The following is a 25109-nucleotide window of genomic DNA, read 5'->3' on the forward strand; positions in this document are numbered from 1 at the left end:
ACCTTGACCATAGGTTATCCCAAGATTTCCTGATGCTATTAACAAAATGATTGCCACAAAAAACTCTACCTTTTTTTCTAGAACTTATAAGTCAAAAGTGGTCAGAATATTATACGAAGATATCTCTAGATACTCAGTATATTTATTTCACTACTATAGTAGTGAAATAATAGGTTTTTATATAAATAACACATTACCAATTTAGGTACCAATAGAGAGGGGGATGTCTATCCGGTGATTGAGAATGAAATTCTCAATCACCGGATAGACACAAAGAGCTTGGCTCCAGCCGTTCACCCGCGCCTATCCCGTTCCTCCCCCACCCGCGCCCCCATCTCAATCACCAGAATTTCTAATCACCAGAATTTCTGCGCCTCTCCCGTTCCTCCCCCACCCGCGCCTCTCCCCCATCTCAATCACCAGAATTTCCAATCACCAGAATTTCTAATCACCAGAATTTCCAATCACCAGAATTTCTAATCACCAGATTCCCCCGTTCACCGGTTGCTTTCCCCCAAACCCCATTCACTGGATACTTTATCTCTCGTTCACCAGCTCCTTTCCCCCATTGCTTTCACCCCTTCTAATCACCAGTTGCTTTCCCCCATCTCTAGGCAATAAAAACAACCATAATTGTTATCTCTCATACTATCGAACCCAATCGCTAGAAATTGGCTTTTTCCCCATTCGCTATAAATCGCAGCAGTTTGCCAGAATTAGTTTTATCTCTCCGAAATAATTAATGTACCCAAAATTGGACCGCCAGTTTATTATTCTTTTTAGGGGAATCTCTATGGGAGTTTAACATTACAATAAAGCTAAAAGGTCCAGTTTGGGGTACATTTGGTCCGAAATGGGGTACATAGGGCCGAAAATGGTGACTTTGGTCGTTTTTGGGGTACATTTGGTCCATTTTGGTCCATTTTTGGGTACATCCCTGCTTTCCCCCATCCCCATTCTCCAAAATTAGTTTTCCTCGCGCAGATATCTGGAGATTAGATTTTTACCCGTTTGCTTATCGCTTCAGAACTCCTTAATTTTCTAATCTCTAGGCAATAAAAACAAGTTATTTACATTTAATTTTTTATTTTAGAACTTTGTTTTACATGTTGGTAGGTACTATCAGATATTCCATTAGATGGTTATCTTGTACATTACACAATTAAAACAAATTAAAGTAGTTAAGTTTACAGGCATTTAAATGGGGTGAAACGATCTCCTGCAACTTAATTTAATTAAAAGTTCTAACTCACGTATTTGTAGTGTTTAGCAGCAGTATCGTCTTCTTCTTCTTCTTCAGGTACAGGTGAGATGTATTTGTCAGCGACCGTAGTTGCTTTTGGCGTCGGTGGAATGTCCCATTCTAGCGAGATGTACTTTTTTTCCGATGGTGAATTATCCCTCGACGGACAGTGTGGAAAGAATCTGGCATGTTCCCATTCTGGTACGTCTCCTGATTCCCATCCTTCTAATACGCCGTGGCACTTGTAACATCGTACTTCATCGCCCCGCTGAATATAGTAGAATCCAGCCTTCGCTAGTTGCTCCTTAGTAACGTGGGGATTTTTCCAGTGACGAAAAGTTTCAAGTCGATACACTTCGATGTCCATAGCTGATCTAGACCAAATACGTTCTATAGTTTCAAATGATACATTCTCTAAGCCTACATTTACCCCTAAGTCTACTAAACCTAATTTTATCAATATGGTTTAATTTCTACGCTAAAATTCTCAATATAAACGCTTTTTTCAATATGCAAATTGTTTTAAATATGTCTAAAAATATAGTCTATTACAAAGAAAAAAATAGTTATTTACTTACTTTACGGGTAGAAATCCATTGTCGAGCTGTAGAAAAGACTGAGCGATCCGTCAGCAGGTCTTTACTCGTCAATGCGCCGTAGAGAAATGACGCATGGAAAATTAATTTATTCCTATCTTGTTGAGAATAATTCATCACGTGATCTAAACTTCAAATAACCCTCAAATTCTATTGGCTGTCTCTCTCTGACAGTTTAAACTGCCTCTAATGATTGACGACACATATTAACCCACTTGAGTATTTGGAAAAAACCCTTTGCTACTCGAAGGAGAGTTTTGGAAATACCACGTTGACGATATCAAAATCGAGCTCTCACTTGAAAATGTTTACGGAAAACAATCCTCTTGGAAAATTGAGTTACGTAGAAGATTGCTAAAAAATGGCTAAGTGTTATGTTTTTTTCAATAACGAGTCTTATTTTTACATTTTAAAGTATTTATTAAGAGTGAAAAATCCCATGACTACACTGACGGCATATCTTAAGTGCCGGTGGAAAAAAATCCATTGCTCAAAGTTCAGTTATCTTATTAAACGTGCGCGTGCACAGAAAAATGAACGAGTCACGTGATAGTAACTTAATTTCTACGCTAATCTTACCCCTACTAGGCCTAATTTCTGTCTAATACATTTCCAATATATATATATATAAAAGAATGCCTAAAAATTTCATTTTAAATATAATAAAATAGCCTAGCTGATTATTATTATTATTATTATAACTTACTTTTCAGCGTGACCTTCAATGACTATTCCCAATGCTAAGACTCTTTATTGAGATAACGAAAACTTTTAGTATACTATTAATACCATTTTGCGAACTACAGTGAAAAAAGTTACAATTTTACGGTAGAAACGTTTTCAAAATACCATTCTCATTTTAAACGCTTTTTCAATAACTTAATTGTCTAAAATATATACTCTACAACAAAAACAAAATAGTAAATTACTTTCTACGCTAATCTTGGCCTAAAAAAAAAAGCAAAATACTAAATTTAATTTTTAACTCTAATTCAGATTCCTACCTGGTAAGCCTAAATTTGATATACTAAGTATAATATGCCTTAAAGTTCAAATACTGTCTAATACAATAAATATTCATGAAAAATTCTTACTTTGTATGTACAATGAACGCTCCAAAAGGCTGAAAATGTAACATGGGACAAGACAGAATTTCTACACAAACCTTTCCGATTGTATCGTCAAATAAAACAAAGTTCAGCTATCTTATCAATGGTACGCGCGCGCTCGCTCGGAAAAATGAACAAGTCACGTGAGAATCGGTACGTCACGAGCCCCTATGCATAAATGTTAGGGCGTCTTACTACCATTAGATCTAATCGCACTAGCACATTCTCGAAAAATAAACCAGTTCTTGGGAATAAGAGACGGTTTTTTTTTATCAAAGATAAGCCAATTTATAGTTTATTGTATGAAAATATTAATTAATTCGGAAATATATTCGATGCTTACTGTTTTTTTTTTATAAGAATACGCTGAAATACATTTTCCAATACGTAAAAAATTAAAGCTAGACCTAAAAAACCTGTAAAGTGTAAATAGTTAAGACTAAATTTCTAACCCTAACCCATGAAAGTACATTTTCCATAAATCATATCCTAACATGAATGCATTTGTTAAGAATACATGGTTTTTTTTTTTTTAAAATACGCTAATTAATTTCGTAAAACAAGCATAGATTTTAGTTAGCCCTTCCTCCAAAATGTCCAATAGAGCTAGTACATTCTCGATAAATATACATGTTCTTGGGGGAATAAGAGACGTTTTTTATCAAAGTAAGCCAAGTTTAAAGCTTATTGTCATTGGTTCCATAACAAAAACCATATTGTAACGTGATAATGGCTGCTCACTAATCCCAATTCCATGTGAAACTCTTCCAGTTTCTTTAAGTTCCTTTTGAGTTACAAAATAGGGTTTTAGAAATAGATTTTTCCTATTTCATTAAATATAAGTATTAAAATTAGAATTGCTTCATTAAATTATGCATTTGTACTGTACTGTACACAATACCTGCATTTGAAATTGTATAACATAAAACACAGTTTTTAAAAAAAAATATATCAAGGTTTTCAATTCAGTTAAAAATAATTAAATTAGTTGTATTGTGTTTATATTTTTAACTTAATTGCATTGATGTTTTAAAAGCAAACCTCGGGCCTAAGAAACAGGCAAAGTGTAAATTGCTAAGACTAAATTTCTAACTCTAATAATGTGTAAATCAATTATACAATTATCTATTCATAAGTGTTAGAGACTTTATTACAATGAAATAAAACCATGTAGAAATGTATATGTTATAAATTTAAGAAAACTCAAACATTCTGTTTTAAATCAACAATTTTATTATTCTTTCTTATCATTTTTTTTTATACAACCATTTGTTTTTATATAGATAACCTGAGGACGGCTATAATATGAACATATACCTAAAAAAAATCGGGAATTAAACAAAAACAACCTTAAGTTTACTATTTTTATATATTCACACGTCCTCAATTATGCAAATTTTATATAAACATTTCTACTATACATATTTCATAATTAATATTTACATAAATAATTATTTTTTATATAAAATCGTACAATTCTATCAGAACTTAAACCGGAAGATTCAGGCATATAATTTCCAAAAACACAAACTACATTTGGAGTACTAATATTTATACTCACACAATTATATTTCGTACTAACAATTTCACCATCTTTTAAACTTTCAAATACTGCCAAGTGTTCGTCGCATATTTTTGTACTTCTCAAGGTGTTAAAGAAAAAGTGGTTCACACCAGAGCAAACTTTTTTCAATTGAAAAAGCATTTCACTCCCCGAAACTGTCACTTGCTGACAATGTACAAAATTGGGCTTACGGGATTTCAAGTAATTTAACATCCACGATTTTCCTTCATTTCCATCTTTTCCTATTACAAATATTATTTTTCTGTCTGAGAGAATTAAATGTTCCAATAAACTTTTTTGCCATGGTCTAAGTTCTATATCTTTGTTTATTCGTTTAGGGGTTTTCATTTGTTCCACCCAAGCACTTGTCAAATTTCCAAAGAGATGCGATGGTAGTCCAGATCGAGCAACGGCTTCTGCGCGGATTCGTTGTTTATCAATTTCCGCTTCTACTTTGCCTAAGTTTACTTTGTGTGGGCTTATACTGCAACGTCTAATATGTCGACTCAGTTGTGATTTAAACGATTTATTGCACGTTGTACACGATGTACGTTTACATTTATGGGTTCTTAATCTATAGCTACGTATTCGTTTCTCGCAACTTGGACACTGAATATATTTGTTTCGACCCATTTTGAATATATTCAAAGGAGACAAACACGTACGTTTTACTCGAACCGAGTTTACTCATAAACTGTTATCGATTTTTGTGGGATCTCCGTATATAAAGTATAAAATGTGGGTTCTGAGGGTAGAAATAATATCAGCCCTATTTTGATTTTCTTCCAAATTAAGTGTTTCAGATAACGTTTACTTATTCAACACCTTCATTCCATTTTTTTTACATTAATTTGATATAACCTTGTATCTTCCAACAATTCAGTTTTATGCTATGTACAATTCCCTTATTCATTACATCATTCCAAATTTAGCCTAATTCATACACTGGCGTTGATCTTCTGAAATGGATATTCCAATAAAAACCTTTTCTTATATCATCGCTTCTAATTAATCTGAATGTTGTCAATATAAAAAACATCATATGCTTTATTTAAATATAAAGAATAAACACTGGTTAGGTTAAGGTTAGAGTGAAATGGAATAATTAAGTAAATAAGCATAAATTTTAGATCGCCTTTCCTCCAAAATATCTAATAGCTCTAGTACATTCTCGATAAATATACAAGTTCTTGTGAATAAGAGACGTTTTTTATCAAATAATCATAGACTAAAAACTTTGCTCAACGAAAAACTAAATAACGATAAATAATGTACAATTAATTTATTAAATAACGAGAAAATGTCTTATGGTAATAAAAAAAAATAAAACAAGCGATTAATTAAAAGTAAATTATTATCAATTTGATGATTGTTTAAGGATATCGATTATGATCAATGTTTGTACTACAGTGTTCATATCCGAAATGAAGTTAAATGAAATAATTTCGTAAACAAGCATAAATGTTAGATCGCCCTTCCTCCAAAATGTCCAATAGAGCTAGTACATTCTCGATAAATATACATGTTCTTGGAGGAATAAGAGACGTTTTTTTTTCAAAGTAAACCAAGTTTAAAGCTTATTGTCATTGGTTCCATAACAAAAACCACATTATAACGTAATAATGGTTACCTCTATCTGTAAACTTATCAAGATAAGAAATGGCATATAACTAGATAATTATGTATTAATTTTTTAATTAGTTAAGAATCATTAATTTTAGTTGGTCTATATTTATTATGCAATAATAAAATATATTTATTTATTTTTCAAATTATTAAGGATATATTTAATCATAGACTAATGTTGACTTATAACCCTAACTTAATAATTTAAGCAATTCTTTCTCTCTCTCTCTCTCTCTCTCTCTCTCTCTCTCTCTTAAAGAAATCTTATTGTAATAAGCTTAAAAATTTAGGAATAAACTTATATTATAGGATGAAGAAAAGTCAATAGACATTTATTTGTAAATTATTCGCAATTTTATTTATTTATTTATTTATAAAACGAACTACAGTTCGGTCTCTGGGAGGCTTAGGGTAATGACAGTATCCCATGAAATCGAACTCCACGCACTCCTCCTGTCGTCGGCTGCTCTTTAACCCTCTTCTTCCACAGTACGTACAACGAAGATGGGGCGGGAAATCCGTTATCAGATGCCCGGGGATGTGTTTGGAATAGACATTACCATGACGAAAAATTACACTCCTTTGATAATGCTAGCACTCTCTGCCCCAGAAAAGGAAGAGTCCTCCGCCTCTTACAGTCAATTCTTCTGTACATTCGTCACAATGAAAGCAAATCATAGATTCAGTTGTCGTACTGACGTACTCTTCTCCGGATGCCAATTTTATGGAAATATGGTCCATTTACTATACAAATAGAAAAAATAAAATATAGAAAAAAGGCAAATTTTACATATATGGAAATATGGTCCATTTACTATACAAATAGAAAAAAGGCAAATTTTACATAAATTAATTCAAATTTAAATTCATGGTATTAATTTTTAATTCTACCATAAATTATACTGCCAAGAAAAAAGAGAGAGATAAAAGTATATTTACCAAGTTTTGTTTCTACGTTTCTAGAGAGACTAGAAGAATGAATAAATTTGGAGAGCAGTATCGGTTTTTATACTAATTCATAAACACATTTCATAACTTGAGAAATATATTTAAAAAAAGTTTCCAATCATCTCAACACCAATTTTATAAATAAAACAGGAGAAGAGATGTTTTTGTGAATGTTTTTATTTATAAAATTGGTGTTGAGATGATTGGAAACTTTTTTTAAATATATTTCTCAAGTTATGAAATGTGTTTATGAATTAGTATAAAAACCGATACTGCTCTCCAAATTTATTCATTCTTCTAGTCTCTCTAGAAACGTAGAAACAAAACTTGGTAAATATACTTTTATCTCTCTTTTTTCTTGGCAGTATAATTTATGGTAGAATTAAAAATTAATACCATGAATTTAAATTTGAATTAATTTATGTAAAATTTGCCTTTTTTCTATTTGTATAGTAAATGGACCATATTTCCATATATGTAAAATTTGCCTTTTTTCTATATTTTATTTTTTCTATTTGTATAGTAAATGGACCATATTTCCATAAAATTGGCATCCGGAGAAGAGTACGTCGGTACGACAACTGAATCTATGATTTGCTTTCATTGTGACGAATGTACAGAAGAATTGACTGTAAGAGGCGGAGGACTCTTCCTTTGCTGGGGCAGAGAGTGCTAGCATTATCAAAGGAGTGTAATTTTTCGTCATGGTAATGTCTATTCCAAACACATCCCCGGGCATCTGATAACGGATTTCCCGCCCCATCTTCGTTGTACGTACTGTGGAAGAAGAGGGTTAAAGAGCAGCCGACGACAGGAGGAGTGCGTGGAGTTCGATTTCATGGGATACTGTCATTACCCTAAGCCTCCCAGAGACCGAACTGTAGTTCGTTTTATAAATAAATAAATAAATAAAATTGCGAATAATTTACAAATAAATGTCTATTGACTTTTCTTCATCCTATAATATAAGTTTATTCCTAAATTTTTAAGCTTATTACAATAAGATTTCTTTAAGAGAGAGAGAGAGAGAGAGAGAGAGAGAGAGAGAGAAAGAATTGCTTAAATTATTAAGTTAGGGTTATAAGTCAACATTAGTCTATGATTAAATATATCCTTAATAATTTGAAAAATAAATAAATATATTTTATTATTGCATAATAAATATAGACCAACTAAAATTAATGATTCTTAACTAATTAAAAAATTAATACATAATTATCTAGTTATATGCCATTTCTTATCTTGATAAGTTTACAGATAGAGGTAACCATTATTACGTTATAATGTGGTTTTTGTTATGGAACCAATGACAATAAGCTTTAAACTTGGCTTACTTTGAAAAAAAACGTCTCTTATTCCTCCAAGAACATGTATATTTATCGAGAATGTACTAGCTCTATTGGACATTTTGGAGGAAGGGCGATCTAACATTTATGCTTGTTTACGAAATTATTTCATTTAACTTCATTTCGGATATGAACACTGTAGTACAAACATTGATCATAATCGATATCCTTAAACAATCATCAAATTGATAATAATTTACTTTTAATTAATCGCTTGTTTTATTTTTTTTTTATTACCATAAGACATTTTCTCGTTATTTAATAAATTAATTGTACATTATTTATCGTTATTTAGTTTTTCGTTGAGCAAAGTTTTTAGTCTATGATTATTTGATAAAAAACGTCTCTTATTCACAAGAACTTGTATATTTATCGAGAATGTACTAGAGCTATTAGATATTTTGGAGGAAAGGCGATCTAAAATTTATGCTTATTTACTTAATTATTCCATTTCACTCTAACCTTAACCTAACCAGTGTTTATTCTTTATATTTAAATAAAGCATATGATGTTTTTTATATTGACAACATTCAGATTAATTAGAAGCGATGATATAAGAAAAGGTTTTTATTGGAATATCCATTTCAGAAGATCAACGCCAGTGTATGAATTAGGCTAAATTTGGAATGATGTAATGAATAAGGGAGTTGTACATAGCATAAAACTGAATTGTTGGAAGATACAAGGTTATATCAAATTAATGTAAAAAAAATGGAATGAAGGTGTTGAATAAGTAAACGTTATCTGAAACACTTAATTTGGAAGAAAATCAAAATAGGGCTGATATTATTTCTACCCTCAGAACCCACATTTTATACTTTATATACGGAGATCCCACAAAAATCGATAACAGTTTATGAGTAAACTCGGTTCGAGTAAAACGTACGTGTTTGTCTCCTTTGAATATATTCAAAATGGGTCGAAACAAATATATTCAGTGTCCAAGTTGCGAGAAACGAATACGTAGCTATAGATTAAGAACCCATAAATGTAAACGTACATCGTGTACAACGTGCAATAAATCGTTTAAATCACAACTGAGTCGACATATTAGACGTTGCAGTATAAGCCCACACAAAGTAAACTTAGGCAAAGTAGAAGCGGAAATTGATAAACAACGAATCCGCGCAGAAGCCGTTGCTCGATCTGGACTACCATCGCATCTCTTTGGAAATTTGACAAGTGCTTGGGTGGAACAAATGAAAACCCCTAAACGAATAAACAAAGATATAGAACTTAGACCATGGCAAAAAAGTTTATTGGAACATTTAATTCTCTCAGACAGAAAAATAATATTTGTAATAGGAAAAGATGGAAATGAAGGAAAATCGTGGATGTTAAATTACTTGAAATCCCGTAAGCCCAATTTTGTACATTGTCAGCAAGTGACAGTTTCGGGGAGTGAAATGCTTTTTCAATTGAAAAAAGTTTGCTCTGGTGTGAACCACTTTTTCTTTAACACCTTGAGAAGTACAAAAATATGCGACGAACACTTGGCAGTATTTGAAAGTTTAAAAGATGGTGAAATTGTTAGTACGAAATATAATTGTGTGAGTATAAATATTAGTACTCCAAATGTAGTTTGTGTTTTTGGAAATTATATGCCTGAATCTTCCGGTTTAAGTTCTGATAGAATTGTACGATTTTATATAAAAAATAATTATTTATGTAAATATTAATTATGAAATATGTATAGTATAGTAGAAATGTTTATATAAAATTTGCATAATTGAGGACGTGTGAATATATAAAAATAGTAAACTTAAGGTTGTTTTTGTTTAATTCCCGATTTTTTTTAGGTATATGTTCATATTATAGCCGTCCTCAGGTTATCTATATAAAAACAAATGGTTGTATAAAAAAAAATGATAAGAAAGAATAATAAAATTGTTGATTTAAAACAGAATGTTTGAGTTTTCTTAAATTTATAACATATACATTTCTACATGGTTTTATTTCATTGTAATAAAGTCTCTAACACTTATGAATAGATAATTGTATAATTGATTTACACATTATTAGAGTTAGAAATTTAGTCTTAGCAATTTACACTTTGCCTGTTTCTTAGGCCCGAGGTTTGCTTTTAAAACATCAATGCAATTAAGTTAAAAATATAAACACAATACAACTAATTTAATTATTTTTAACTGAATTGAAAACCTTGATATATTTTTTTTTAAAAAACTGTGTTTTATGTTATACAATTTCAAATGCAGGTATTGTGTACAGTACAGTACAAATGCATAATTTAATGAAGCAATTCTAATTTTAATACTTATATTTAATGAAATAGGAAAAATCTATTTCTAAAACCCTATTTTGTAACTCAAAAGGAACTTAAAGAAACTGGAAGAGTTTCACATGGAATTGGGATTAGTGAGCAGCCATTATCACGTTACAATATGGTTTTTGTTATGGAACCAATGACAATAAGCTTTAAACTTGGCTTACTTTGATAAAAAACGTCTCTTATTCCCCCAAGAACATGTATATTTATCGAGAATGTACTAGCTCTATTGGACATTTTGGAGGAAGGGCTAACTAAAATCTATGCTTGTTTTACGAAATTAATTAGCGTATTTTTAAAAAAAAAAACCATGTATTCTTAACAAATGCATTCATGTTAGGATATGATTTATGGAAAATGTACTTTCATGGGTTAGGGTTAGAAATTTAGTCTTAACTATTTACACTTTACAGGTTTTTAGGTCTAGCTTTAATTTTTTACGTATTGGAAAATGTATTTCAGCGTATTCTTATAAAAAAAAACAGTAAGCATCGAATATATTTCCGAATTAATTAATATTTTCATACAATAAACTATAAATTGGCTTATCTTTGATAAAAAAAAACCGTCTCTTATTCCCAAGAACTGGTTTATTTTTCGAGAATGTGCTAGTGCGATTAGATCTAATGGTAGTAAGACGCCCTAACATTTATGCATAGGGGCTCGTGACGTACCGATTCTCACGTGACTTGTTCATTTTTCCGAGCGAGCGCGCGCGTACCATTGATAAGATAGCTGAACTTTGTTTTATTTGACGATACAATCGGAAAGGTTTGTGTAGAAATTCTGTCTTGTCCCATGTTACATTTTCAGCCTTTTGGAGCGTTCATTGTACATACAAAGTAAGAATTTTTCATGAATATTTATTGTATTAGACAGTATTTGAACTTTAAGGCATATTATACTTAGTATATCAAATTTAGGCTTACCAGGTAGGAATCTGAATTAGAGTTAAAAATTAAATTTAGTATTTTGCTTTTTTTTTAGGCCAAGATTAGCGTAGAAAGTAATTTACTATTTTGTTTTTGTTGTAGAGTATATATTTTAGACAATTAAGTTATTGAAAAAGCGTTTAAAATGAGAATGGTATTTTGAAAACGTTTCTACCGTAAAATTGTAACTTTTTTCACTGTAGTTCGCAAAATGGTATTAATAGTATACTAAAAGTTTTCGTTATCTCAATAAAGAGTCTTAGCATTGGGAATAGTCATTGAAGGTCACGCTGAAAAGTAAGTTATAATAATAATAATAATAATCAGCTAGGCTATTTTATTATATTTAAAATGAAATTTTTAGGCATTCTTTTATATATATATATATTGGAAATGTATTAGACAGAAATTAGGCCTAGTAGGGGTAAGATTAGCGTAGAAATTAAGTTACTATCACGTGACTCGTTCATTTTTCTGTGCACGCGCACGTTTAATAAGATAACTGAACTTTGAGCAATGGATTTTTTTCCACCGGCACTTAAGATATGCCGTCAGTGTAGTCATGGGATTTTTCACTCTTAATAAATACTTTAAAATGTAAAAATAAGACTCGTTATTGAAAAAAACATAACACTTAGCCATTTTTTAGCAATCTTCTACGTAACTCAATTTTCCAAGAGGATTGTTTTCCGTAAACATTTTCAAGTGAGAGCTCGATTTTGATATCGTCAACGTGGTATTTCCAAAACTCTCCTTCGAGTAGCAAAGGGTTTTTTCCAAATACTCAAGTGGGTTAATATGTGTCGTCAATCATTAGAGGCAGTTTAAACTGTCAGAGAGAGACAGCCAATAGAATTTGAGGGTTATTTGAAGTTTAGATCACGTGATGAATTATTCTCAACAAGATAGGAATAAATTAATTTTCCATGCGTCATTTCTCTACGGCGCATTGACGAGTAAAGACCTGCTGACGGATCGCTCAGTCTTTTCTACAGCTCGACAATGGTTTTCTACCCGTAAAGTAAGTAAGTAACTATTTTTTTCTTTGTAATAGACTATATTTTTAGACATATTTAAAACAATTTGCATATTGAAAAAAGCGTTTATATTGAGAATTTTAGCGTAGAAATTAAACCATATTGATAAAATTAGGTTTAGTAGACTTAGGGGTAAATGTAGGCTTAGAGAATGTATCATTTGAAACTATAGAACGTATTTGGTCTAGATCAGCTATGGACATCGAAGTGTATCGACTTGAAACTTTTCGTCACTGGAAAAATCCCCACGTTACTAAGGAGCAACTAGCGAAGGCTGGATTCTACTATATTCAGCGGGGCGATGAAGTACGATGTTACAAGTGCCACGGCGTATTAGAAGGATGGGAATCAGGAGACGTACCAGAATGGGAACATGCCAGATTCTTTCCACACTGTCCGTCGAGGGATAATTCACCATCGGAAAAAAAGTACATCTCGCTAGAATGGGACATTCCACCGACGCCAAAAGCAACTACGGTCGCTGACAAATACATCTCACCTGTACCTGAAGAAGAAGAAGAAGACGATACTGCTGCTAAACACTACAAATACGTGAGTTAGAACTTTTAATTAAATTAAGTTGCAGGAGATCGTTTCACCCCATTTAAATGCCTGTAAACTTAACTACTTTAATTTGTTTTAATTGTGTAATGTACAAGATAACCATCTAATGGAATATCTGATAGTACCTACCAACATGTAAAACAAAGTTCTAAAATAAAAAATTAAATGTAAATAACTTGTTTTTATTGCCTAGAGATTAGAAAATTAAGGAGTTCTGAAGCGATAAGCAAACGGGTAAAAATCTAATCTCCAGATATCTGCGCGAGGAAAACTAATTTTGGAGAATGGGGATGGGGGAAAGCAGGGATGTACCCAAAAATGGACCAAAATGGACCAAATGTACCCCAAAAACGACCAAAGTCACCATTTTCGGCCCTATGTACCCCATTTCGGACCAAATGTACCCCAAACTGGACCTTTTAGCTTTATTGTAATGTTAAACTCCCATAGAGATTCCCCTAAAAAGAATAATAAACTGGCGGTCCAATTTTGGGTACATTAATTATTTCGGAGAGATAAAACTAATTCTGGCAAACTGCTGCGATTTATAGCGAATGGGGAAAAAGCCAATTTCTAGCGATTGGGTTCGATAGTATGAGAGATAACAATTATGGTTGTTTTTATTGCCTAGAGATGGGGGAAAGCAACTGGTGATTAGAAGGGGTGAAAGCAATGGGGGAAAGGAGCTGGTGAACGAGAGATAAAGTATCCAGTGAATGGGGTTTGGGGGAAAGCAACCGGTGAACGGGGGAATCTGGTGATTAGAAATTCTGGTGATTGGAAATTCTGGTGATTGGAAATTCTGGTGATTGGAAATTCTGGTGATTGGAAATTCTGGTGATTGAGATGGGGGAGAGGCGCGGGTGGGGGAGGAACGGGAGAGGCGCAGAAATTCTGGTGATTAGAAATTCTGGTGATTGAGATGGGGGCGCGGGTGGGGGAGGAACGGGATAGGCGCGGGTGAACGGCTGGAGCCAAGCTCTTTGTGTCTATCCGGTGATTGAGAATGAAATTCTCAATCACCGGATAGACATCCCCCTCTCTACCAATCGAGTAAACAATATATTCATATTGGGGAAGCCTTTATTTCAAAACATCTTTTTATGGAATCTAGAATAAAAGTAAAAAACTGTATAGGATACGTAAGTACTTATAAAGTTACTTAAAATAAGACAACAATAATAATAATTATTTACAATATTTAATAAACAGGAATGTTGGACGGAAACGTTAAAAACCAAATTCAAACATGAGCGTGAAAAAAATGATCAAAATTTGGATTGCATTAACGATTCCAAAGAAAAGTACGCTAATAGAAAGCGAAAACTTCCAATAGCAGAGGACACCCCTTAATTGCAGAAATAGTCAACCAGGAAAACTCAAACGAATTAGTCCTATGGTATGAATAAAATATTTTTTATACAAATGTTTTATAAGCTTATATATTTTTTTATTTATAGCTCATGACAGGAATGGCAGAAGATGCCGAGAGCATTAAAGCTCATTTAAAGGCGTTAAATAGTCAACTAGACAAAGCTAATCTCAACGAAAGTATTGTTGATGAAAAGATGTTAAGAACGGCCGTATATCGCCAAAATTTAGTTTTTTTAACAAAGCATTAGCGAAGTTTTGGAAATTTTCCCGTTACTTAAACGAAAAATTATGTTATTTTTATATCATTGTCGAAGTTATTGTTTTGAGTAAAGAAATATTTTATATAGCTTATTAGGGAATTTAACATCTTGTACAACGTCCGACCATCCGCCGAAAAAGTCCTAATTAATCATTTTGGAAGAATTTCAAAAAAGCTTTTAACGTTGATGAAGAGGGGAAAAAATGCTACAAACATTTTGGCTCTTTTAAACCAAAGTGAATTGGTTTCGTCCGAAGACGTTCATAAACGTGAGTCCAGAATCATCCACAAAAAGCATTTATTATACAGAATTGAATTTTTTTATTTAATAGAAATGGAAATAAAAGCAAGCATCCTTCTCCTGCCATGTGTGTTTGGAGAATCTACGAAGAACGTCTTACAACAGGAGTAAGAATTAATATTTGTTATTATTTTAAAGCACCATTTTTATATTTTATTCATGCACGCTTTTAGAATTGTATAATATTTAATCTGAAAGCAAATTAATATGGTTTCGTGAATACGTTATTTCATATATTTTACAAAATCTAGTTAAAAACGGTATAAATATAGTAAATATTCCTTTCTGATTAGTGTTGAACTATTTTAACTAAAGCCAGTCCTATATTTAATATATAAATAAATAGTCTTATTAGATCTTCCGTAATGTGAGCAAGACGTATTATTGTAACTAAATATGTTTTAGTGTAATATATTGGAATTTAAATAACTAACTCGTTGTATGAATTATCTCTCTTTAGACATCTGAAGCAGCAACCCCAATAATGTGTTTTGAAAATACAGCTTTTTTTACATCATTAGTCGAAGTTCAGATTGAGTGGGAAAAATTTGAAGTTTCATCTTTGGAGCATCAAATAACAACTATTGCCGGCTTTTATGCTTTTCAACTACAGTACCCCAATGGCCTTAAGAAAACTTTTGAGTATTTACAGAAGATCGTCTTTAGAATTAGTCCCGATAAGGGATCGATACCAGTAGTAAACATGGTAAATCGATTTTCTTAAAGGGAGAAGATAAAAAATGTCATAAAAGAATACTGTTTATTTAGTTTAAAATGTGAATCTATGGTCTTAAAGGGAGAAGATAGAAAATGTTAAAAATAATACTGAATATTAAGGTTAAAATTCTATAAATAAATAATAAAGTAGAAAACCTGTATTAATATACTTCTAAAATTTCAGCATAATTAGCAACAATTACTTTTAACAAGGGGAAAAGTAGTAAAGTGAGGCTGATTTAGTGCTTAATTGGACGACTTATATTCTAAAATTGAGCTAGTACTCTACTGAACTTAGATAATAATTACGGCTCAATTGGACGACTTTTATTCCACGATCGGACTAGTATTCTACCGACATAAGATAATAATTACGGCTCAATTTGACGAGTTTAGTTCTCAAATTGGGCTAGTACTCAACCGATATAATATAATAATTACAGTTCCTTTTGACGAGTTTTTTTTTCAACAATCCGACTAGTATTCTTCCGATATAAGATAATAATAATATAAAAAGGTGAGTTTTACGAAGTGAGAAACATGAGCCATTGAGTATTATTTTAACACATATTTAGTTTTGGGATTGTATACGTAGTTAAAAGTAATATTGTTTTAGGGTTAGTAATTGAAAATATTTCAAAGAACCACTCCTGACTATACATATAAATTATTATTTTTTCTTTAAATTGTGAATTCCGCCTAAGATTCAGTGAAAAATGAACTGGTCACAGCCGAGGCTGCCCCCTAAGACGGTTAAATTGAACCTACCCCCCATTATAGATGATATAAAATGAAGCTTTTGCAAGTGTTGTAACTTTTGTGAGCTTGGTATTACAAAAGGTAAAAATAAAATTCGGAAGCATTTATTGTATCACTTGTTTCTCAATGTATTTTCCAAGCTAACCAAAATGGTGGATTACAAAAAATCAATACTGAAGGGGTTTTTTCTAGGTATTTATAGATTAGGTTTAGTTTTCAGTTACAACAAACATTACAGGCGACACTAAAAAGTTCAATGCCTCTATTTAACACGCAATTATTTTCAATTTAATATTTTATCAATTTACTACTCAAAATTAAGGGTTGAAAAATATATACATAAGTTAACAAATGCCATGTACCTCTTAACTTGATTTTGCGACTGATATGAACGCCTATAGCGACTGCTTCCAGAGCTAGATTCTGATTTAGAAAATATTCGAGCATTATTTGTCACACATCGTTAAATACATAGTAATAATTTCTAAAAGATTTAAACCATTTTTGTGTGATATCAAAAATATAAAATTTCAAAAGTGTTGAATTTCAAGAAAATAGTTATTGATTTATCAAATAAAAACAAGGAAAATACCCTTTTTTAAGAGCTTATTTTAAAGCTCTTTTATAGAGCTATCTAATAGTGTATTTATACTTCATGTTTGCAATCGCATACATGACCCTTTAACCACTCGAATGAGACCCCCCAAAAATAAAAATGTACATTTTGACATCCAATAACCTGGTATCAATTCTAGTTAGAACTGTGTAAACTCCACCATTGAATTGGCCTGGCCAAAATATGTAAGATTGTGTTTTTTTGTTAAAATAAAATATATTTATAAAAAGTTATTTAACTTAAAGCGAAGGGGTACTGAAATCGAGGTATGATATACCAAAAAATCTGGGGTTTTAGTTTAACTGTGTTTTTTCTAAAACTTCTCAATATTTTCAGCTAACACCTTGGATATCACCGTTTTTTAGACAGATCTATCTGTGTATAAAATTTAAAATAAATCGATCGACCCATGGTGACATGAGTGGTTGAAATCGTATGGAATGACCCGCTAGTATTCTACCATACTTAGATAATAATCCAGCTTAACGGCTTATTATTTTAAGACAATTGTACGAAGTGTCAGCCATTGTTGTCTGCATTTTAGTTTAATTCTGGTTGTCAATTTAACCAAAATTGGTCAGCTAGCATTCCCAAATTAGACGGATAATGTACCAAAAGAGTATAAAACCTCATGCATTTTGGTCCAAATATGTTATCAATTTAAGAATATGTTCTGTTAAATTTTGGCTAATTAATACGCCACAACTGGACAACTATTTTTTCATAAATGGTTAAGTATTTATACAAAATTATACTAAATTTGCAACACAATTGCACAAATGTAAGGCTTTATTTGTCAATATTTTCCACCTACTTTGCAACTAAAATTGTTCAATTTTGGAAATTTATCTCACTAATACTAGATGAATATACCATCAAAATTGTTCAATATATTTCCAACAAAGGTCGAATATCCATCCAAAATTGTAATATGATTTATAGTAAAAATGTAAGTCCAAATTTGGAAGCGTAAAAAATAGGCCAGAATTGAACTAAACATGGGGCATTCTCAGAGTTAACGCTTTGGAAGCTATTTCGTCCAATTTTGGACAAATTGTTCTAAGAGTGTACTTTAAGGTGAAATATCAACCGAACTACGCGAGATGCCTAGTACGATTTGAAGACCACTTGATCAAAATGGAAGAAATGCACCCTGGGATCACAAATCCGTTTGAAAATGGAACGCTCTTAATTCGTCTAACTAGCAAAGACTTTCCCAGGTCAGCTATCGACCTGACGTTGGAACAAACAGTCAACGCAGATGCGACGAACGGATTGACTGGAATATCGGCGTTTACGAACTCCATATCTGCAAGACAGCGATGAAATTTGGTTGCGAAGGAAAGAAGAAGTTAGCTCAGAGCTCCGTCCCAGTAATGTAACGAAGAACCAACAACAAATAGATGTCATTTTATTAAAAATTGACCACTGCTTAAATCCTCTCGAACAGCAGCACTACCAAACCGAATTCTATAATATTAGCACGGGAAAGGCTTCTACAGATAAAACTTTGAAATTTCTATTGAACATCTTCCATACGGGAAAAAAAGCACGTCGGAAGTAAATAAATGAATGTGTGAAAGACTCAGCACGATTCGATCGGCCTATTAAACGAAGTGAAACTAGTGCGTTTGCTTCGGAAGGAAGCAAATATCAAAACAGACAGAAGGACGGAAAATGGTGGAAGCAGAAATGGAAAGACAGGGCCGTCTTTACCTAATTGGAGGCCCCTGGGCAAAGCTATGGGCGATCCCCTGTAACTCCACCCAAGTTTCTAACCTCCAGTGCGAAGTCCATCATCGCTCTAATCTACAACTATCGGTTCAAATAGTTTCACTTGTCCTACTAAAGGTTACTGAAGAAGAAGCTTATTCTGAATTTAGAAATACCAACAACCAAAAGTCTTTATTCGTTTTAGATTTACCCTGTCTATACACGCGACTAAATACGTTTAGGACTTTCGACCAATGTTAAAAACATTTTTATGATTAAAATTTCTTTTGCATTTCACAATTTGAAAAATGGGGCCCTCCAGAATCTCTGGGCCCTAGGGCAGTGCCCTTTTTGCCCAGTGGGAAAGACGGCACTGTGGAAAGAGATACATTAGGAAGACCTTTATATTTAGCTATCGAAAACCAGATTGACTTGGAGTTAGCTCTATCGTCCACGCTTACCCGGTTTCCATTACCTCTCGTTCACCTAGATTGAACCATGAATTGCACAGCAAAGTCGGTCTTCTTGAGAAATCTGGAGAGCAGAATTACGTCTTTGGCACAACGTACCATAAACTACACTTTTGTCGATGGTATGTTCTTTCTTCATACCTTGTCTGACCTACCCCTTCATTCGGCGGTGTTGCTAGAGCCCTATTGGTGAAACAATGAAAGCTGGCAGGGAGAGAAATTGACATCATCTTTGATAGAACCATTTCACCTTCAAATAAAAACTGTGAAAGAGACAAGCGAGCCGCTACTTCATCCGCCTTTAAAGTACAAAGATGGAACATTAGTGGAACAGACATGAAGAGACCCTCCGACTTTGTAGGATCATTAAGAAGCGATCAATTTATGGAAGAGTTAGTTAATTTTTTATTAGTATTTGGATGTCAGATGACTTAGCGCATGTTTAAGGAACCAAAACGATATACGCGACAAACTACGATAAATGTTACCTTTATTCTTCTTTATACGAAAAAACACAACGCAGAGAAGGTACAAAGTTTACGTGCTGCCACGAAGAAGCCGATACTCGCTTGTTGAAACACATATCGATGACGTGCTTTGAACTACCTTAGTAAACCGGCCCTCGCCCTTTTTCTCATGCGAGAATTTCCGTTATGCCCTTAACCCCATAGGCAAACCACGCTAGAAAGCTCTCTACCCTCCCACTTATACCCATTCGAGAATTTCCCTGGAAACCTTTTCCCCATAGTCGAACCACCTAAGTAACCCCCCCCTCCCCATTTTTCCCATATGAGAATTCCATGTTGATTGTTTCACCATTGTTGAACCACCAAAGTAAGCCCCCCCCCCCTTTGCACATTTGCGAATTTCAATTGTACCCTTTTCCCCATAGTCAAACCCCCCTAGTAAAACCCGTCTACTCCCCCTTTTACCCATGTAATAATTTCCGTGGTACCCCTTTTCCCATAGTCAAACTACCCTAGTAAAACCCTTCTTCTCCCCCTCTTACCCGTGAAAGAATTTCCGAGGTACCCTTTCCCCATAGGCAAACCACCCTAGTAAGCCCCGCCCATTCCTCTTTAAAACCTGCGATAATTTCCGCGGTACCCTTTTCTCCATAGTCAAACGACAAAAGTAAGCCCCGCCTTCTTTCCTATGCGAGAACTTCCGTGGTACCCTTTTCCTTATTGTCGAACCACTCCAGTAAGCATCAATATCCCTATTTTCCCAAGCGATAATTTCCGTGTCACACATTTCCCCAAAGTCGAACCACCCAAGTAAGCCCCTTTTTCTCCTCCTTTTTCCCATGTGAGAATTTCCGTGGTACCCTTTTCGCCATAGGTGAACCACCCTAGTAAGTCCCCCTCACCCTTTTACTCATGCCATAATTCTCCTGGTTACCTTTTCTCCATAGGCAAACCATCTTAATAAGCCCCCTCCCCCTTTTTACCCATGCGAGAATTTCCACGGTACCCTTTTCCCATAAACGAACCACATTAGCAAGGCCTCCCCCTTTTTTCTAAAGCGAAAATTTCCGTGTTACCCCTTTCCTTGTAGTCGAACCACCCCAATAAGCCTCCATCCCCCTTTTTACCAACGTGAGAATTTCCGTGTCACCCATTTCTCCATAGTCGAACCACCCTAGTAAGCCCCTTTTACCCATGTGAGAATTTCTGTGGTACCCTTTTCCCCATAGTCGAACCACCCTAGTAAACCCTCCCCGATCCCTCTTTTCCCATGGTACTCTTTGCCTAACGATAAAATAACTCTAAAACTCTCCTTTCTCTTGAAAGGGCCAACGTGACCTAGTACTTAAGCGATGCGCAAGGACGCCGGGTTATAGATTCAGAAATTACCTTCGGCGATGCCACGTTAGACCGCCCGGCGGTTGTTCATCCGTTACATTTTCGCCCTGGTCCAACGTGACCTAATATTAAGGCGAAGCGCGAGGACGGCGGGTTATAAACGGAGAAATTACCTACGTGCATGCCACGTTTGACCGCCGAGAAAGTCCCCGACGAAAAGGTCTTTGAGTTTTATTATGAAGATATATATATTGTTTTAATTTAAGACTTATACGCGGTTTTGTTGGAAATTTGTTTAATCAAGTAACATCATGTTTAATTTCTTTAGGGCGATCCTAAACTATTTAAATCATTTTGCGGGTTGATTGGTTTAATTAGATTTTTGTTATTCTGATGAGCTTTCACTTTATCTCTAATATTTATTCTGATGCAAGTGTTTTATGATAAATTTATTCAACTTATACTAGTTAGCGTAGTAGTATAAAAAGAAACTTCAACGAGAGAGATGCAATCTAATCTAATCATTGAGGAAGCTTAGACTTACACGTCAATTAGGTTAACTATTTATATCTCTATTGTTTTCGGAGAAGAAACAATAACAGATTTACACGCGTGAGTAGACTTGACATCCTTGTCAAATAAACAGTTCTAAAAGTGGGAAATGGTCGTTTAAAAATTTCCCGAAGAATTTATTTCACAGGAATTATAAACAGATTAGCTGCTGTATAAAAAATCAGTGTGTCAAGATAACAATAAATTTCTCATTAATGAAATTGATTTTCATAACTCAAAAATGTATGTTTTAAACTAATTCATAATTTAGTCTATAAAATTAGTAAATAAAAACACGAATTATTGCGTAAGTTTAAAAAGACTTTTTATTACAAAATTTAAGTATTTATATAATAAAATTTAAGTATTTATATAATAAAATTGGTTATATATAATCTGATAGCGTAATGATATAACAATTTTAAACTGTTTTTAAATAAAAAATAATTAAGTCACCTAAATATATTTTTTAAATGAATTTATAAAATATACAAAATAGGATATTTGTAGAAATGCCTATTCAAACTGCAGTAATTATAGTAATTATATTTATTTAACAAATAATCTCTTTTATAAAATTTTAACAACACTTAAATCAATTAATAAAACAGAAACTGAAATAAAAGTAATCTAATATAGAAAATAATAATTTATTAATATTTCAACATTTTGAAGTCAAAATATTTTAAATATATGGAATTAGTTCTTAAATTTAATTAAGAGCAAGCAAAAACCTCCAATTATTTTACTTACTTTCTCAATTAAACTATAAAAACTGGAATAATTATGAGGTTTTCCCTTTCCACACTAGTGTTGTTATAATAAGAATAAGATGAAGACATAGCAACTTTTATATCTACACTATAATACTTACATGCTCGGAAGCCCAGCCTTCACCGCAGCTAGTTGGTGTGATAATTAGTGTAGAGATGTGAGCCGGTAAATTTACCGGTAACGGTAAAATTACGGTAAATTTACCGAGTGGTTTTACCGGTAAATTTACCAATTATTTTCATAAAGCAAAAAACACCCAAAAATATTTTGTTCAACTTCAAATAAAAGAAGAAACAATTACATTTTACATTGGACCAGAAAACCAAGTCATTTTCCTGTTAAAGACTCCGAATTCCCGGCACTGTGATTTAACGTTCCAAACATTTAAATGTATTTCCAAGGGGTTATCTAGGAGGTTTCTCTAAGTTTAATGTAACCTAAGGCTAAGGTAAAATTAAAATACTTTTTTAATAATTATTATGACATCAAACCATTATTTTGATTAAATAAAAAGGTTTATGGTAAATTTACCGGTAAATTTACCGTTTTTATTTGTACCGGTAAAATCACATCACTAAATTAGCGTAACAAAAACTGACAACTATAATGCATTTAAATAATGTTTTTTAAATAAAATGAGAATAACGATTTCATAATTTCAGAGGTCAAAACGATAGATAATTTATGCCACAGATTTGTGAATATTAACTTTTAGTTTTGTAGCTATTTCACTCTCGAAGAATGACCAGAAGAAAAAACTGGCGAATGTTCAGTAGTTACACATACCAGGGTGATTGAATAGAGTGCCAGAATTTCCTGCGTTTTTAACCATCCCGCACACAAGGACTAACTGTACAAAAAAAATTAATTTTTTTAAGGAAGGAAATAATGTGCAAGTAAAAAATTTACACAACACCGGAAAAAAATGAGCACTTTCTTAACATTAGCTTTATACTAATCTCACTTATCATCATTCATCATTTTCGATTGAAATTCAACAATGGACATCAGAGTTATAACGACTAATAAACTAATTGTATGTAAATTGATTTATGTATATTATAAAATGCGTAGGTAAAATTCAATTAACCTGGCAATGCGCTCAACGAGTATCTCATAATTGTAGTGCTACATTAAAGACTGACTTAAAGTAAAATTTTCCATCGGAGGGCAACTGCACCATCTATGAAACGTAAAGCTGAAACATCTGTACCCAAACGCTGTGAGTTTGAAAGTGCCAATGACGCCCACTCAAGTAGTGTTTAGCACCGAAATGTTTCGGCAGCATCCCCTCGGCTTGAGACTATCATGAATTTAAAAATTTAGTCCATCGCTATATTTTCGTGGGTCTTCCCCATCTGAATCTTTTACACGGGCCCATACGAACAAAATGTCGCTATGTCTTTTCTGTATATTTCCGACTGAAATCAAATTTTCTGTTGTCTAGTTTTCTCAACACTTATAAGAAATGGTTTGATCTGATCGACACGTATTTGAAACAGTTTCAACTTGGCTGTCAACTTGTGATGATCAATAAGGCCTTTATCGGGCCATAGAGCGCAGTGGCTGGTTCCTTTACTAAGCCCTATAAATCCTAACCCAATCACGTTTCGCCTTTAGCATTACCAAAATCAAAGCCGTAAAAAGCTTCCAACATTGTTGTGTAACAGATTGGAATTTATTGACGCTAATAACCATAAAGACAGAGCTGTCCTTATCAAAAAATAGTCTTAAATCCCTTTAAGAAGGAAGCCCGGAGGTACTGTTTTGTTAAGAAGCTTCCGAAATAAAATTTCCTGCCTGAAGTTAAAGTTAGCGTCTTAGCTGCTCATCTTTTCGTACAGAAACTAAAATAACATTTAATTATCTGATTATAGTGCAATTCGATCATATTATCATAAATCTATTATATATTTTCTGTGTGTGTAAGTTAATCGTTATAATTGGCGTCATTCTGAAAAAAGCTTTTTAGACCAAAACCTACTATGTTTTATTAAACACATTCGGAAACTAATACTAAATTTTAAGATATGCATACTGGGTTATTGTTCACATAATGTTATAATGCTAGGTGCTTTTGTAGCTTTCAAAATAACTTAAATTTATTATTATGTTCCAAAAGTATGCCAGTTATTGGAAATATTTATTGACAGCTACGTTTAGACACACCTATATAAATGACGTCACACGCAAAAAGTGCAATTTAAATCAAGTTATCACGCGCTAGACGCAGAAGCAATGAGCGCCTGTTATGCCCAAGTTTGATAACATTGTCGAAAAACAAAACTGTTTCAAATGATTTTAGTTAAATCGCATTTTTAAAGCTACATGTCAATAATAAATTGTGATAAAGGTTCAGTTATTCGGAATATTTATGGTAAGCTCTGTGTAGAATGGTGTGAAGTAATTCTGAAATAAATGGTCATTCTAGAAAAGGCTCTTACTATGGGAAGATGAAAATCGTATACACTGTAAAACGATATGATATTTTTAATCTTCAAAACTAGTGTATACCTT

At 32.9% G+C, this 25109-nt stretch overlaps 2 protein-coding genes across 3 annotated transcripts in view; both read right to left on the reverse strand.

Annotated features, from left to right (window-relative positions):
- LOC149944531 (oxysterol-binding protein-related protein 1-like) overlaps positions 1-25109 on the reverse strand; it is a 273668-nt gene that overhangs the window by 191777 nt on the left and 56782 nt on the right. The gene's annotated exons all lie outside the window — the stretch shown is intronic.
- LOC149944533 (death-associated inhibitor of apoptosis 2-like) lies at positions 1196-1897 on the reverse strand. 2 transcript variants are annotated; one of them, XM_090175950.1, is made up of 2 exons: positions 1818-1897; positions 1196-1617 (listed from the first exon to the last, which is right to left on the reverse strand). In XM_090175950.1, the coding sequence occupies exon 2, from the start codon at positions 1608-1610 to the stop codon at positions 1245-1247; it is 366 nt and encodes a 121-aa protein (XP_090032076.1). In that variant the 5' UTR covers positions 1611-1617; positions 1818-1897; the 3' UTR covers positions 1196-1244. The 2 variants fall into 2 exon arrangements, with proteins under 2 accessions (XP_090032076.1, XP_090032077.1); XM_090175951.1 differs by having other exon boundaries at positions 1822-1892.

This window comes from Leiobunum rupestre, chromosome 5, assembly GCF_980474605.1.
Source record: "Leiobunum rupestre chromosome 5, qqLeiRupe1.1.hap1, whole genome shotgun sequence".
Classification (NCBI taxonomy): Eukaryota; Metazoa; Arthropoda; class Arachnida; order Opiliones; family Sclerosomatidae; genus Leiobunum; species Leiobunum rupestre.

Excerpts from the sequence above, each read along its gene's own strand:
- LOC149944533 (XM_090175950.1), bottom strand. The coding sequence starts at position 1,610 with ATGGACATCGAAGTGTATCGACTTGAAACTTTTCGTCACTGGAAAAAT.